Source organism: Tiliqua scincoides, chromosome 1 (genome assembly GCF_035046505.1).
Source record: "Tiliqua scincoides isolate rTilSci1 chromosome 1, rTilSci1.hap2, whole genome shotgun sequence".
NCBI lineage: Eukaryota > Metazoa > Chordata > Lepidosauria > Squamata > Scincidae > Tiliqua > Tiliqua scincoides.
Window position 1 is genome coordinate 141,073,529 of NC_089821.1, and position 18,243 is coordinate 141,091,771.

The 18,243-nt window shown below is 41.7% G+C and overlaps 1 protein-coding gene across 1 annotated transcript; it reads right to left on the reverse strand.

Annotated features, from left to right (window-relative positions):
• Positions 1–167: 167 nt before the first annotated feature.
• RAB1A (RAB1A, member RAS oncogene family) lies at positions 168–17,945 on the reverse strand. Its single transcript, XM_066639889.1, has 6 exons — positions 17,671–17,945; positions 6,657–6,729; positions 5,714–5,809; positions 3,446–3,541; positions 2,764–2,895; positions 168–2,215 (listed from the first exon to the last, which is right to left on the reverse strand). Exons 1-6 carry the CDS (start codon positions 17,691–17,693, stop codon positions 2,018–2,020), a joined length of 618 nt encoding a protein of 205 aa, XP_066495986.1. The 5' UTR covers positions 17,694–17,945; the 3' UTR covers positions 168–2,017.
• Between the last annotated feature and the right edge of the window lie 298 nt (positions 17,946–18,243).

Genomic DNA, 18,243 nt, shown 5'->3' on the forward strand with positions numbered 1-18,243 from the left:
AGATAACTAGTACATACTTTCATTTCTGAAATTCAGAAGACTCCTAGAGCGCAAATGGTTGTTTCAAATGGATTCACAACCAGATGGGATGGTTTCAGAATGACAAATTCTTAGAAACAACTACTGCTGTACCTAAAAATGTGTTATAAATTGATCCACTAAGCACATCATTATGAAGTACACTTTATTGTGAAGTTCTCAGGAGAGCAAGTTCAAAGTTTCAATAATTTTTATCTTCTGACAACAGTATGAAGACTTAAAGTACTATGTATTCCAGTTATGGATGCAAATCACTAATGTTTGTCCCATGACTGGGAGGGATTTCAGGTTTAGTGATTTGCTAATACACTTGCCTCAATATATCTAAGTGGCATTTTTGCAGTCACATCTGGGTATGCTCTTGCAAAAAAATAAATCTTAAAGGCAATTTTGAATGTCTTCTGTAAAAGAAGAGATTGCAATCTAATCAAGTTGGTAACTTTTAAAACCCAGATGTCAGGCACTAATGGATTAGTTTTTCTGTACAAAAGGTTCTACACGTGTTCACTGTAGCAGTCAGTTGCATCCACCATTACTGCTCACACTCACATTTTGTATTCCAGTTGCTCCCTCCCCATGCAATTTTACATAATCTTCTAGTCAGTTACCTTATGACCAAGTTCACCATATGAGCTTCCTAGTGCCTTTGTGCACAACCAAGCCAACCAATAAATTGCACTAAGTTTATTAAAAGACAGCAGTATTTGATTGTGAGAGAATGGAAGTAACATTATTTCAAAAAAAAGACATATCAGTTTAACATCACCTTGTTAGTTTGAAGTCATTCATATGTTAGGAAAATAGTATTTTCCCTCTTCTATAACAGAGCAAGAGAGACTTATCTCCAAATGACTTCATTTAGAAAGATTCAGACACTTGGATGGGAGGGGAAGAATGGTACATTTAGAGTTATTATGGTTCCATAAACAATGTAATGCTAAGTTGTGTGTTCCATGTATAGCATACATGCCAGAAACACTATGACTTAAGTCATTCAGGCCATACTTGCTAGTTATTCGCTGGGCAGGGCAGGTATAGTCTAGGAAAGGTTCTAAAGTGCCATTACTGCACATAAAAAGGTACATTTAGGGGCACAATGCAAGCCTTTCCCCTAGCCATAAGAATTAAGACAAATACTTATCACCATACAGTTTGATATTACTTCCAATAAGTACAATATTTATTAAACATTTCTTCGGTTTGTTACATATTGTGCAACAAATTACAATATTCTGTAGCCACAAATTATATGCAGAGTAAGAAAAATCAGTGGCCAGGATCCAAAGAGCTACTTTATGATTTCCCAAGATCTTGGGCATGACCAGTGGTATTTTCAATGTTCCTTTAATGACAACTTGCCACCTTCAAATCAAACTGCTTACAAAGCTTCCATTAGTTCAAAAAGGTTTGCTATGCCATAGGTACTGCTCAAAACACAAGTTCAAACCTTATTTGGTATATGGAACTAATTGATGCAGTTCAGTGAATCCAGGCCAGAGTATAATCTTTCCATTTATAACTCTACAAGGAACTAGCAAATCAGATCTTACATAGAACATCTTACTGAACTTTATGCATGGAAAAGTGACAGACACAGTTATGCTGTTGGATACAAAAATGGCTAAACTTCATCTTCAGAAGACTAAACCTGACATCTAAACATGCCAATATGATCAGAACAAAAAATATTCCAAGTTGAGCCGAACACAGAAAACAGTCTGGTGTAAGAAAAAGCAACAAGGATTACACGCATTTATAAACCAGCACACAAAAGGTTTAACATATTTCTGAAAATGAAGTTAGCTTCATTGAAATCAGGGGAATAAAAAAGTCAGTATTGACCATTTACAATCTCTGACCTTTGTGGAGACGATAAGAATCTGTTGTAGTGCAGCTACATACAGTACAATTCAGGCGTTTGTTTCAGTTGGGTTCAGATTTCAAATTCATTGTTGAGAAACAAGTGGGGAGGCAAGTTTTAGCAGCATCCTCCACTAGACTGCTTGATTGGAGTGCTCTGAATTTTGACATTGGACTTTTCTGCACCACCTGCTGTAGCTCCAGGACCCATCCGTTTTTTAATCTCCGCAGCCATGGTCATGAAAGACTGTTCTACATTTGTTGCATTCTTTGCACTGGTTTCCAAAAATGGAATTCCAAGAGAATCTGCAAATTCCTGTAGGGAAAATACATTGCTGTTAGGAGCCGTTTCCATTTGGGTGACACAACTATTTCACCACATTACAAAAGCAGGTGAAGTGTGTGCAACAATTGCAGTTGACAGTAAAACTCATCACTTTCCAAAGGCCCAACATTTCTGCTCCCCTTGAGTGTTGGATCTCCCTCTAGCAGGGGTGACAAGAAAAAGCACAGGTTTCTCCCAGCCTTTGAGATGGAGGTAAGGATTAGCCCTGCAGCTGCACTGTGGAAGCACAGAGACAAGTGCAACTATGGAGAACATTCCTTCTCCCCTCCCCAGTTCCAAGATGGAAAGAGGCTGGAGCTTATTTATCTCCAAAGCCCAACACTACTACATGGATGATCTGATCCTTCCCCCCCCCCCAATTCCAATCTGGAAAGGAGAGCTGGAGCTGAAGTAGGCAGTGTTTGTGGACCTCTACCACCATCACTCTGGATGAGTTATATACAATAACTTGTTTGTACATCATCCAGTCTAATACTATTACAGCTAAACTGTCAGACAAGTTACTGTAATTGACATACCTTTGCTGTTGTATAGTCTACTACTTTCTTTGTGGTCAGATCACACTTGTTCCCTACCAACAACTTGTTAACATTTTCACTGGCATAACGATCTATTTCTTGCAGCCACTGTTTTACATTATTGAAAGACTCCTGAAAAAGAAAGAAGAATGTTAAATAATCTTTTTTGTAGTCAGTGCATGGCAATCTGCATCAGAAAGGGATCAAACCAATCTTTAAAGCACAGGCAACTTAATGCTTGCCCAACATTTAAGTGGAGAGGGATTAAATCTGTCTAGATCAAAAGCAAAGCACGCACATCAGGAGTTGCAATACTGTGCACCACTGTCCTGACATTTCTTCAGAGACTAGAAAGATTTTCTAGTTCAGAACTTTCCTTCTTGTTTTAACACATTTATACCCCTCACTTCCAAAGCTCAGTGGCTTTCTGTGGATTAACTAGCAACTTGTGGGATTACAGCAAGAAGTATAAAAATCACTCTGCTTTAAGAGCTATTCATCCCACAAGAGACAGCTCACCAGTCATCTAGAAGGAAGTATGGGAAGACTGCTTGAGAGAAGTCTGAGTAGGAGGCAGAGGGCAACGCCTCCTTTACGCAAACAGGTCAAGGTATACAGTTACCCACACAAATTGCTCACATCAGCTTTCAGACACTCAGATGTCAAACATATAGGCAGTTACCTGATCTGTGACATCATACACAACGATGATGCCATGCGCTCCTCTGTAGTAACTAGACGTGATTGTCCGAAATCTTTCCTGTCCTGCTGTATCCCACTACAGAGACAAAAGAAAATGTAGAAATTGTATCTGATATACACTGCTCATTTCATTCCATTTACTCAATGCTAGTTAATGTTATATGAACCAGCAAGTCAAATGATGTTTTATGAAGCAGTTCAAAATGCTTACAACAAAAAGTTCAGGTATACTATGATATGCCGTAAGTTACAAAACAGAATCCATATTCTGAAGTAAATGGCAAGGTAATACCATAATTAAGGCAGGAGCGATAAAACAGGGCCCAGAATTGCAACAAGACCTTCCATCCACACTATTCCACTCCAGGAAACAATTACCAGAGAGAAGGGTTCGACTCTCAGTGGCAACTACCACAGCATTAGCCCTTCTGTCAGTTTCTTTAAACAAACTGTCATGTTTGGGAAATGAATGTGTGGAACACTGAATTTGCCATTTACCAGCATTAACAGTGGGGGTAACCATATCCTGCAAGTACAAGTTTTACTACACTCTATCAAGTAGCACCTCTTGTAGTTCAGAGGTTACTTACTGCCACTCAAAAGCATTCACATCTCCAGTACTACTCAGATGTATAGAATTTTACATGGCAGTAATAATGTTAGGGAGCATAAACTAGGATGTCAACATGAGATCTGAGGGCTTTTTGCTTTTGAACTACTGAAGGAAACTGAAGCTATGTGAACTCAAGTACCAATTCCGAATGGGTTTGGGTTGCACTGTTCTGCAACAATTCAGTGCACTACAAACAGGTATCTCAAGGAAGCATAGCAACTCAAAGCCAGCCAGTGTCCTTACTGGCTATAGTTTTCAAACAGCCTCCCCCTGTTTAAAACTGCATACCGACTCTAATATCCTATTAAGTTCAATTGGTGTCCTTTTGCTTTTACAAACCTAGAGATTTGTTTAGAAGACCTCAATGGAAGATTCTACAACCAATCTTATAGAATGACTACATTCCCACTGTGTAATCCCACTGACTACAATGGGATTTCTGAGTAGACAAGCATAGGATTGAGCTCTGAGTCTCCAGGAAATTCATAGCTTCTGTAAGCAGTATGTCTCATTCCTGCAGTTAAGACATACTCTGGATGAACCAAATGCCTGTTTTTGTATGATTAACACACTACAATGGGTTATCTAGCATGCATGAAACTAGCACAACTGAGCTTAATCATACAACAGTAAAATGATATAAACATTTTATATGCAGAAATCTATACCTGTTTTGACACAGATACCCACCTCATTACATACTATTCTAAAAGCTTATTCACATTTACTGGTTGTTGACAAGTGTCAGGCTTGGTCACCTAAAATTTCAATAGAGGTATTTAAAAAAATTATGCTAGCAGATTGGAAAAAGAAATTTTTCCAACTCTGATAGCAACTCTAGAAAACCCCTGGGGAAATCTCTCCAAGCTTATCTTGCTGTGATGAGGTATCAGGAAGCACAACTGGGAGTTTGGATGCAGTAATAGACAAAACAGATCAGCTATCCAGAAGTTAACTGAACCATGCACTCAGAAGGGTCAGCCCCAATAGGAAATACGTTAAGATTTCTAGACTGCTTTTCCCCAGGCCCTAAACACTGAACTCTCATTACAGCAGTCTTTTTGTATTTACTGTATTAAGATGTACCCCATTTCCCAGAATGGTAATTCGCCAAGGGTTTAATTTAGAAATACTGCCTTGCTTAATAAGCACACACAATTTGCATCAAGTAAAAACAGCAGGCAGACAAGTGTGCTGAAATGAAAATCTTCCCTGGAACAGTCTGCCAGTGTTTGCTGTGGGCTCTTTGCAAAATTTCCTATTCTTTTATTCAACTCTCATAAGATCTACTTGCCCTTTAGACAAAAGCAGGTTTTTGTTTACCACTACTTATCAAACAATTTCCAAATCAATCTGAAAGCCAATTCAACTACGAGTACATTTGAAACACAAAGGAAGTTAGTGTCTTGCCAAAGGTACTTTTATTTCAGCAACAAAACTCCAACCAGAATCTTGTGCTAACTATGGGTCTATGGACACCATTCCCACCAAGCCAGCCATATAATAGCAGCAAGAAACGAATAGATCATTCATTCAGTTCCTACATCCAAGTCACCATGTTTTATACTGCCACATTTAGCCAAGCTGCCCATTAGGAATGGACAAGATGCACAAAGCAAGGCAAAGGATACTTACTATCTGCAGCTTGATTGTTTTTCCATCTAACTCTATAGTTCGGATTTTAAAGTCCACACCGATTGTGCTGATATAGCTTTCTGTGTACGTATCATCCTAGGAAGAAAACATTTACCATTAGAGTCAACAGGTTTTATAGAAACAAAGGTAAACTAGGTCTAAGAATAAAAGCACTACATCAGCCTCTGCTCCAATGGTAACACCAGTACAGGTAGGATTCCTACTAAACTGGACAGAGCTATGTTGGTAGGTACCCCATAACCAAGTTCAGAGAAGTGCCACCCTTGTTCTGCAATAATTATATTAAGGTAGACAAACTCAAGGCATGGTCAACTACGTTTCTGAAATGCTATCTGATAAGAGTTGTAACTAAGCAAGGAAGCCTTAAAATCATTAACTGCTTGGGGAAGTAGTGCTTGTTAAACCCCACAAGACTTTCCAAATAAACATGCATGGAATTAGGCTGCAAGTGTCTAAAACACTCGAACATAAGGAGCTGATCTTGTGATTTATATGACCTACATTTACACTGACAATACCACATAATACATTTCAAGCTACCACAGCTCAGCACTAAGCTATTGGAGCAAAAATTATCTACTGAATACCATAAAACCTGACAGCTACCAACTCCAATGATGCAAATTGATACATTATTATACAGCTAGTTGTATTCTGCATGCCACCAGTTCCAGGACAATGTATTCAGCTTCAGCATGCTTGCTAGGTGAACATGCGTCAAGGAGTATATTCTTAGTTTTGTGATGGATAACTACATCTTAGTGTACTTGCAAGAAAAACATTTAAGAACTGTAGACAGGTATTTTGCAAAATCTTAAAACACAACAAAAAGTTCCAGAAGCCTCAATTACTGCACTAGGATCAATTCTTAAGGTGGTCAATCATTAACAGAAAGTTCAGTTCAAAACACATGGGAACTTACTGCAAACCGAAGCAGAAGGCAAGATTTCCCAACACCAGAGTCTCCAATCAGAAGAAGCTTGAATAAATAGTCACTACAAAGAGAAAAACCATAATTAGAATTTTCTGCTATACTATGAGTTTTGCTCTATTGATACTGAGAACAGAAATAAGTTAACCCCTTTGAGCCACCTTGGCTGCCCTTATCCAGAGAAAGGCAAGATAGAATGTATGTGGGAGTCCATACAAACAACACTTACACCTGAAGTAAAGAGTACACAATTGTAAAAGTTAAAGGTGCATGTCTCCATGCCTTCCTGAGAAGCATAGTTTTATGAGTGTTGAGAACTGTGGAAGATCCTAGTCCTTCCATAACTATCCTTCCCATCTGGCTATTCAGGGTGGAATTGGTAGTACTGCACTCTAGTTATCAGATTCCTACCTGGTTGGCCTATTCCAGTAAGTTGCTGTATTCCAGAAAGTGGTGGGGACTATTGGTGTGTGATCCATAGCATTTGTACAATAGAGTTCTGCAGGGTTCAGGATCCTAATTTGTTTCCCATATTGTTTACCTGCCAAGTCATGCCATCAGTACCTTGCTAATAATCTATTCTAGCAGTTTCTGAATGCCATTAAACTGAAGCTCAACCTAGGTAAGCTGAAATACTGTTGTTAAGTGGTACCAGGGAAGTGGCATTCCCTCAAGAGGATCAAGTCTGCGTACAGCTTTATGTTGCTGTTAGAATCAGTCTTGTCTTCTAATGACAGTCATGCCGAGTCTAAACATTCAGATTAGACTACCACAGTGCTGCCCTTGTAGATCTGGAAAATACAACTCATTCAGAATATAGCTACTAGAATGCTAAATGACTGGTTCATCCTGCCAGTATCAACACAACTTCACTGACTTCCATCCATTTCAGCACACTTCAAATAATCTTAAGGACTGCTTGCCTGTACATGAATCTACTCAACATCTGTGGCCCTTCTCCAGGTGCCCCTGCAGACAAAATAGGCAGGTGACAGCTAGAGAGGGTTTTCGCATCTTTAGAATATGCTTCTCAAGGAGGTCCCCTGGGCAAATACCACAACTTATTTTTAACTGTTTAATCAGGAAGCAGCAGCAGCAACAGAATTAAAACAGTTTTACTATTACACTCTCTTCTGGATTTGAAAGCTGTCTTCAAAGTTGTACAACTGAAACATGGGTTTCATGAACATGGGTTTTAATGGTAGCCATGATATTGAAACTACATTTGAGGCATAAGCATAACTTGTTCTCATCTCTTAGCATGACAAGATTTCCTATAAACCTTTCCCCCAACCTTTAGTAGTATAGAATTACCATTACATATCTATATTCTCTTGCCACCCCATTTCTGTCATTCATGTCCAGAAGTCCAAGGTTTACACACATTCTATTACTGAAGATAGAGTTGAGATAGCCCAATTTCACATCCAGGTAACTGCCAGCAGTGGCATTGAAGGCTGCACCAGGTGACACTACTACAGGTCAAAATTTATAAAATATTGGTATTTTTGAATAATACCATCATGTTATAACATTCAATGCATAATTTCATGCAGAACGCAATGAAACACATTGAATTCTTGATTCTATCAAAAGTTATAGCTAAAAAACCAGTGGGGCAGAGCAACGGTGCATCACCACGCCTACCACCTGGGGTGCTGTCCCACCCACTGCATGGGAAGAGGTCCATCATAGTGACTGACTACAGGCCCTCACAGAAGATAAATTTGGTAACATGAACATGTAACCAACAAAGTTGAGGCGACACACTTCCAAAAGCCAAAAATTAGAGTAAACAATGTCCAAGTCACTAATGTTGATTCACCATCTAATGCTGTGGGGTGGACTACCAATGACAGCTAGGCAGATATTGCATGGTTGTCAAGGTGGCAGACTACACCACTATATTTTCTGCAAGTTGCTAATATTTTTCTGGTAATGGGTGAAGGATAGTGAACTATGCAGGGACGTTCCTGCATAGAAAGTCCTCATTCAGGCCCTCTTAATTTTGATCTGCCTGCAGATTTGAAGTAGATAAAGAAAGATGAGTAAGGAAGTACAGATGAGGAGAGGTCACTGAATACTGAATAAAGTGTTCAGGTAAGTGAACAAAGCATTTCAGAAGCTTGCTCATTAGCTATCAACTCCTAAGGACTGAAATCAGTGTAGAGGCTTCTTAAGGTCACACACAACCATTATTCAGAATGTAGCATACAAGATGTCAACAGACTGTTTCCAACCATGAAATGCAAATGCAAGGGAAGAGTTGGGCAACATGGTGCCCATGTCTTTAATCAAGGGAGCGGCACTGTTAATTGAGGGTCTGGGAGTAGAAATACAGAGCACAACTTTACATGCAGGATTTACAAATTCTATATGCAGCCTGTCTAGCCAGCACTGTAGGTACAGTATACCGCCATTTGAAGAGGCACAGAGTAAACTAAGTATAAATGACAGAATTCAACATTCCAAGGGCTGCAAAATATACTTTAAAATGTGGACAATGTCTGATGAAATCCTCAGACCTGGACTCAATAGGGTTTCCAGCTGTCAGGAAACAAGACTTGAGTTCCCTGCATAGTTCTCTGTTCCCACCCATGCGTGCCCTAGAATAAATTAGATACTAATGAAACAGATTTGTTTTGCTCACACAGTATTCAACAAAGAATAAAATCTAGTTGTACTTGAGTTCTGATGCAAATGATTTTGTGCATATACTTTGAACTTAACACACCCAGTTCATTTCTAGTTAAGGGAGGAACAATACTGACATTCAAGCTCCTGTGGAGTACTGCCTGCCTTCCAGCAACACTTCTACTCCTTCCCTCCAGCCATCCCATTGCAAGTGAACAGCAAAGTATGCTTTTCTTACTTGGGATCATCTGGTTAGCAAGACAATAAAAATACTATATACAGCAGTCATTCTCAAACTTTTAGCACCAGGTCCCACTTTTTAGAATGACAATCTGTCCGGGGCCCATTGGAAGTGATGTCATGGCCAGCAGTGGCATCAGGAAGCAGGAAGTGCTTTTCTGAGAATGCAGCAAGTACTGAAGGTGCCCATGCAAGTACTGAAATTGTGCCTTTTCCCCTTGACAGGTAGGCTATAAAATTAAAATGAATTATAAATATTTAAAGCAGAACAAATAAGGGGAGATGAGAAGGGGAAGCCAGCCCTGTTTCAAGTGAATTCTTTCTGAAGCCTGCCTGCAATAACCTCAACACCCCCCTCCCCACACACACACACTAAGTAAAGTTTTTAGCCCTACCCAGTGCTCAGTTCAATTTAAGTTCAATGTGATTTGGGACAAAACTCGTAATTTTAAATACAACATGTTTTTTGTTTGGGCTGGATTGAGATTCAAAACTTCCCTCTGAATAGCAAGAAACCCTAGAATGAGGCAGAGACACAATGAAGCTCCACTACCTTGGAGGAGGAAGAGGGGGAGAGGAAACTGGAAAAGGCAACTTTTCCAATCAAGCAGTGGTTCCCAAACCTCTTAGCACAGGAATCCACTTTTTAAAATTACACACCATCAGGACCCACCTAGCTTTACAAGATTAGAAGAGAAAAATGTCTTACCAGCTCAAGACTTTTTAGCTTACTACGGAGGGGCTGCCTTCTGGAGCAGTTGTTGAGCTCCACATTCACTGGATTGGGACCATTCTGATAGCCTTGCACTTCCCTTTGTCAGACCTTCCACACGAGCCAAGCATGTTTGCTTACTCATGTGTGAATGCAACCATGTAGCATGGTTTTGCTTCCCATAGGGCTCAATACATTCTTGAACTTGGTGGGAGGGACTTCCTTCTCAAGTGTTTCCTAGAGACTGCATTCATCAGATTGGGACCATTCTGGTGGCATTGGATTTCTTTCAGCCTGCCCTTCACAATGGACCAAGGCATGTTCATCTACTCGGAATTAAATGCATGATGTGGCTCAGTTTCACTTTCCACAGGGTTCAATGCAGTTCTGCGACCCACAGGTTGAGAAACTGATATACTGTATTTTCCATCCACAGAAGTTTTGCTTTGAGGGGCATTTCTTTCAGAGTTCAAGGAACAATAGGTTCACATCTCTAGTGAGAAACCACTGATATATTTGAAGATTCAAGTGTTTTCATGTATACTACTAACCTAGCATGTTATATGCTGCAAATAAAACATTGTGAAGATCTGTGATGGAGAAAAATAGTCAAGCCATCTTTCCCTCCTATCATTTCCTGAAGGCTAGAAAAGAAGGTGCTACCAGTATCACACAGGCAGCACAAATTCAAACCAGCACTTAAGCTGGTTCAAGTCGCTTGTGCTGCCTTCTGGGTGTTGCAAACATATTCCATCTTGGAAGTCAGCTAGGCCAGCATGAGGATGCACACCAGCCTCGACATGCCCCAACTGTCTGCATCAGCTGAGGCAGTGTTGGAGAGGGCAAGTGGCAGACCAGGTCCAGCACCTGTACTTCAAGCCACTTCCCCCATTCCCACCCAACTGGCCTTACACGTTTGCATTAGCAAATTTGCTGGTGTAAATCAGAGTAGCCCCATGGAGGTGGCTGGTGTGGACGACATGGGGTAAGGGGTAAAAAGTCCCCTATCCCAGAGCTGCACTCCAATAAACACCTACCTTGCGCTGGATACAGCACAGGCCAGCCGTCCTCCCTGTTCCAAGACAAGTTAGGATTGCATCCTCAGTTACTTTCAAGCACATGAATAAGCCTGTAGTCAACATTAGGTTCCCTTTTCCACAAGGACACTGTCATATGAGCACGGACAGAGGTCACAAGGATAGGAGTGCCTGAAAAATTGAGTCTCACTCTATCAACCTCATACACATACATAAAGCTTCTATAGCTGGTCTGCACGTACACACCAACTCCCAAGGTCTTCTCTGAAATGGCCTAGAACACCCAGACAAGTCATGGTAATGCTATGAAAAACTGTTCAGAATTTTACACCTGCCAGGCAGTGTGCACTGCCAGCCATTTTGCTTCAGTCAACCATAAATCCCCTAGAACAGACAAAAGTAAATCTTGATCAATTAAGTAATATATTTATATATGGAACACCCCACTCCTAAACCCATTATTTGAATTAAGTTCTAAATTAGAAGTAAATCCTATTTGAGTAGAATTAACATTTTAAAAATAAGGTGGTAAAAATCTGAAAAAATAAAATAACTTGTTGGTCAACAGGTCTGTGCCAATGGTTCTGTGCCACACCCTCATTAAGATCACTGAAAACAGCATCAATATGCTTTACAGTCTGTATATAGTTATTTTGCTATTTTAGAACTACTTATTGTACTAGGAGATGTATAATCCATTGCTCAATTTGAATGCATTCATCAGTAGAAAAGATACAGTTTTAATATGGACTACAGGCATCTATTATGACTGACTCAAACAGGTGCTATTAAGGTATACTTTTAGAAGTGTTTATCTGCATGTCTTAATACCAATATTAGAAACAAACACCTACTATAATGCCCAGATCTTCTTAGAACAGTTAACAAGCTGGGCTGCAGCAAAAACTGCTAGGTTTCTAAAAGGTACAACCCCAGTATCTTGAATGCTCAGTATCTTGGGTGCTACTAACTACTTGGTACTGTACGTCAATTAAGACTCCAAGGAATAAGAACATAAGAAGAGCCCCACTGGATCAGGCCAAAGGCCCATCCAGTCCAGTTTCCTGTATCTCACAGCAGCCCACCAAATGTCCCAGGGAGCACACAAGACATCAAGAGACCTGCATCCTGGTGCCCTCCCTTATAGAGAGAATGGTCTCCTCTTACAGAGAAGATAATTCTCCCTTACAGAGAGAATAGAAAGGATGATCACTAATATTATCTAAAAACAATCTGTTCAAGAGCCCTAAAATGTTTTTTCCAATATAATCCAGAGCTCAAAAGCATGACAACTTAAAATACCCCAACATTAAGATACTCAAGTTTGGACAACATAAAAGAGCATGAAGCAGGACCTCTCCATGCTATGAACTTACATTTTTTCCAAGCAAGAATACACTTGGGAAAGCCCAGATAAATATGCACAGAACTTTAAATTTATATTTATTTTTTAATTGTATGGGCCCCTGTGGCTTGCAGAGCCCCAGATGAAAACAAGTCACATTACAGTACATTATTGTTCAATAGACAGTTACAATAAAGCTTCCTCTTCAGGAGTATTTAATTCGAATCATATTAGGGAAATACTTTTGTATATTTTATGTTGCGGGTGGATTTACATCAGACACCTCCCCACCCTCTGCTTCTCCTATGTAAAATGTTTAAATTGTTACCTACTTTCAGGCAATTAAATCAAACAAATGCTATGCACAGTAATAGTGCTATTAATACAGGTAGAAGCCTGACCATTTGCAAACATTACTCTGTCACACTGAATTCAGGCCCATGGCAAGTGCTTAAAGAACTCTGCAATTGGTTTTCCATATTTAGGAGTGCTTTATATCTTGCACAGCAGCTTAAATGGGCTACACAGTGAACAAGTTCTAAAACAAGGTTGATTTGGTATAGAGGATGCTATTCAGAGAAAAGTAAAAGATGTCACTGATCTTCCCAAATCTTCAGGTATGCCAGGAAAAGCTTAATGTATTTCAGCCATTTAGGTTGCAATCCTAACCAACTTTCCAGCACTGACATAAGGGCAATGCAACTTTGAGGTAAGGGAACAAACATTGCCCTATCTTGAGGAGACCTCCGTGACTGCTCCCCAACTGCAGGATGCAGCACATGCCCCACTGGCACAGCTATGCCAGTGCTGGAAAGTTGGTTAGGATTGCGCCCTTATTCTACTAAGGAACACTGTAGTTACAGTCAGCCTACATCTTATAAGAAGGTTACGTTCCAAAAGTCAGTTCCTAAAGCCAAAATTGTGTTTACTCAAAATCACCCTGAAAATCTTTTACAGTTGAAAAATATGTACTATGCTTTTAAAAAACTACACAAAGCAGAACAAACTGAGACCAGCTGAGGGAACAGCAGCTTCATTCTCAGTTTCAGGCTCACTCTGGTGCACATATTTAGTAAGTAGAATGGCAGGTGGAATCACCTGCACTATTTAAACTGTTTCCCAAGGACATGTACTTGAATTCATGCAAGCAAAGTCTGTAAGATGTAAGCTGACTGTATTACATACATGGACTATTACAGAGCCAGCATATGAAGCAATCATATTAAGAAATATCAGATTAAGACAGGCACTTTCAGCAACTGAACCAGTTACTTAGTATATATTCTCTGCCAACTTCCTAGTCTGGCTACTTAAAAAAAGAGGATTTTAATGCACTATGCCAGTTAAGGTTTATAAACCATATCAGGGGTTGTAAGAGCCAGCATTTGTTGCTTGCCTTAGCAGTGCTGTCTGAATATGCAGGACTTCACCCATTCACTGCTAAAAGTGAATCACTTGAGCTCCTGCCTCTAGTTTCTAAAACAGTGGTAAAGAGCAGTGTTAACCATCACTTTAGCATGCTGTCACAAACCACCTAACTGTCCTGCAGGTTACAGCTTGGTCCCACAAACTACAGGAAGCAAATCTGGCCAAAGTTAAACACTTTTAAATGACATGACATTACATTCAAGGAGATTAATCAGCACCCATTAACTCTACCTGAGAAATGCAACTGCAACCTGGGTCATTTACTCAATTCACTAATCTGCTCCAAGGCTTTTCTCCACTACTTAACCACCTACCCCCAATTTCCTCACCATAGCTATCCTGGTAGATTGAATTTGGCAGATTAGGCAAGAGGGCCATAGTAATTTTTAAAGACTGTAGATTAGACTCCTCAAAAAGTGTCTACAGTGTTCCTCTCTAAAATGGTAATTGTTCTAGTGGATGTACCTAAAGTATTTATTTATTCTGTGTGATGCCATTAAAGGTTGTTGATGAAGAGGATGTACCTAAAGAATTTCTTGCTAGTCATCAGAAAGCCAAAGCATGATTTCAGTCAAATTATCTATTATAATTAGCATACTTAAAAGAAAGTTTCCACAAACCAATGTTGCTCAATTTTATTTGGATATATTCAGAAAGTTTCTGTAACTTATCTTGCTTATCACAAACTGCAGTTTTAACAAAAATATATTTAAGACAAAATATGGATGCAGCACCCAACTTAAGATTTTCACTTTGCCAGGAACAAATACAAGTTTACTCTTAATCTTGTTTCCCACATTCTACCCCACCCCCCACAGTAAAACTCATAATTAGATTACACCCAAGTGTCACTGTTGCCAAGGGACAACAGAATAAGATCATAGCAGACAATACTGTTCTTAAGGAGAGTAACTCAAAAAGGGAGAGCAAAAGAATTACTGATAATAATCATAATTACTGATACAAATATTTATGTGCTATTCTTCAACAAAGCAGAAACAAATGGTTCCCTGCCCTGAAAGTGTTCATAATCTAAAAAAGAAGTAGTAGAAATACCAGCAAACAACCACTAGAAGACATACTGCATTGAACAGGGATAGTTGCTCTCCCCCTACTAAATACTGTATAAGAGATCTACCTTTTTTTTTAAAGGTGCCTCTATGCTCAACTAGCAGGGTTCAAAAATCACCATTCTTCATTCTTAATATTTGCCAAATGGTTAAACACACGTTGTCTTATAAGCATTCACTGCAATGCAGTAACATTGCAAAATCAACATAAGCTCAGAAAGCACTCTGTAAGGGTCATGTGGTGAACACATGACCAGTAGCTAAGTGATCCCTGTTAAGCAGTCAATAGCAGTTGACTGGAAAGTCAGAGTTAAAACAGTCACAATGAGGCTAAACTTTGCTTTATCCTTTACAGTTTAGTATTTTGGGAGACAAAATAAGCTTCATAAGCTTTGGTACAGAATGGCAGGATTAACTGGGAAATAGCTCATGTGTTCTGCCTCAGCAGTCCAGAAGAAACTTTGCAAAGACAGCCTGCTATATACCAAATTGCTTCTCAGTGCAGAGGAAAAAAGTATCATTAACTTTTCATGACATGTCATGAAATCTGCTCACTCCCCATCTGCGACTATTGCCATTTGTAATCAGACTCCCTAGGGACAGTATTAGTGGTTTCCTCATTTCTCCCTTCATTTGTCTTTACCAGCTCCGGTTCTCAGTGTCTTCTGAAGACAGCAAAAGCCGTGAAAGTACAGGAGTATAATGTAATGGCTAAGCACATAAGCTTATACCCAGGAAGTTTCAACTTTAAGTTTTGGTTTGAACACTTATTACACTTCCACAAATATATACCCTCCTGTGGAAAATGGGAATACTGAACTACCATACAAGGTTGCTGTAAGGCAGGTGAGAGGATCAACTGAGCCCTCTAAGGAAGTTCTACTGTTGATGGTCCTTTCTCACTTCTTTGTGGGAACAGCTCATTAGGAGTGGGCATCCGCAAATGCCTGCGTGACTACATCTACACTGCATCTCCTTTCCCTAGATTCAGAAGGACATTGTTGAATTAGGATTGGTTTTGCCAGTCAGCCCATCTACATCTGACTGCTTTACTGATGTGAACTGCTGGGAAAGGGAAACCCATATGTAACAGTGCCATGAAACTTGGAAAACAAGGGGGAATGAGAAACAGATGGAGCACACATGGGCAGAGAGATTAACAGAGCAGTTGCAAGAGAAAAGATAAATGAGAAGTGTAATTGCAGATTGGTTTATATGCAGGAAACCAAGACCAGAAGACATTGGGATGCGACTTGTAGTGGAGAATAAAAGCACATGCTACAGGCTGTGGAAAGAGATGGACAGATGGACAACTGTCCCAGGAAGTATGCAAGAAAGAGGAGGAATTGTCAACAGAAACAGTAGTTCAGGAAGTTCAATAACTGAACAGAGAGAGATTATTGTCAAAGCTGTAGGATATGCAAAAAGATGGTCAATAGAATTGTTAAAATGAAAATACTGAGTTACAACTGAGAGCATGCATAGTACAGTGGCTAGAGCATTATCAGCTTAGACCAGAGTTCAAACTCCCATTCAGACACAGCACTCACTGTACAACCTGGGTTAGTCTATCTTTTAGCCTATCTCACAAGGTTGTTAGAGTTGAGGGGACTCATGACCTCAATTCTTTGGAGGGAGGCTTAACCCAAAGTTACGTAAGAGCCCCACTGGATCTGGCCAAAGACCCATCTAGTCCAGCTTCCTGTATCCCACAGTGGCCCAGTGGGTGCCTCAGGGACCACACAAGACAGCAAGAGACCTGCATTCTGGTGCCATCAGGCACTCAGATACAGCCTACTCCTAAAGTCAGGAGGTTGCACATACCCATCACAGCTTGCAACCTGCGATGGACTTATCCTCCAGAAATTGGTCCAATCCCCTTTTAAATGCATCCAGGCCAGGTGCCATCATATCCTGTGGCAAGGAGTTCCGCGGACTAACTTGGATAAAGGAAGTTAGAAGTGCAAAGTCAGAAGCAGAGATACTTTCCTGCACTCTGCACAGCAACCCAAGTCTAGCAGAAGGAGGAAGACAAGCAAAAGCCTCAGCACGACTGAGCACCACAGCCCCACTACGACTGTGCTTCGGAAGTTCAAGGCAACACTAACAGCAGCGTTCGGCAAACCTATCACCCAAAGGGCTTCAGCCCCTTGCCTGGTCGGCTACTGAAAGCCTGGGCTACAGGGAGGTGCAGCTGCACCTCCCTCCAGGGAAGGCACAGCTGGACTGTGCCCACTGCATAGAGCGCCAAGCAACAAGGCGCCACCCGTAGCACTCCAGCAGTGCCCCTTGAGGGTCCCCTGTAGGCCCCACAGCGACCCACGCCAAGCCCCCCACGGTCCCCCACAGAAGCCTCTCCCGAGCAGCAACCAGAGCTCTTCCTCCCTGTCTCCCTCGGCTGCGCAGCCCCGGCCACCCCACTCGCACCGAGGCGAGGAAGTCGGAGCGAGCAGCGCCTCAGCCTCCCGCCCGCCCCACACGCCACGGCTCTCCTCGCCCGCTGCCCCCCACCGGGACCCCCCAACGCCGCCCTACTCACTACTCGGGATTCATGCTGGACATGTCAGCGGGGCCCCACGGCCTGTGGAGGACGAGCTTGCTCCGGGGAGCAGGCGGCGATCAGCCCACCGGCGGCGGCAGCTCTTCGGCTCAGGCTTCGCGAGCGACGGAAGGAGGCCCCGGCGACCACTCTCCCGCCCCTCCCGGCTGCGCTCCTCCCCACACAGGCCGCGGTCGTCACCCTGGCGCTTCGAACCCAAAATGGCTGCCAGCCCCGAACCAGGAAACAGACCAGCCTCCAGCCCAGGGCCGGGGCTTACATGGAGGCGGGGAGGGGGACGGCGCTCCCGCAAGGGACGCTGGGAAAGCGAGTTCCGCGCTACCGCGGCACCCTTCGGCCCGCCGCGGAGCGCTCAGCCCACAGAAAAACTCGGTTTCCCGGCAACGCCCGCCACGCGCTTGACGCCTGCGCACTCGCCACCCTTTCTCTCCTGCTTCCCGGCTGACTCAACTTTGACACGCGCGGAGCGGATTGGCTGACGAGTTCAGCCGGCCGGGTGACGTCAGCAGGGAAACGTGGCAGCTCGAGGGAGCCGTTGACCTCACCGGACGG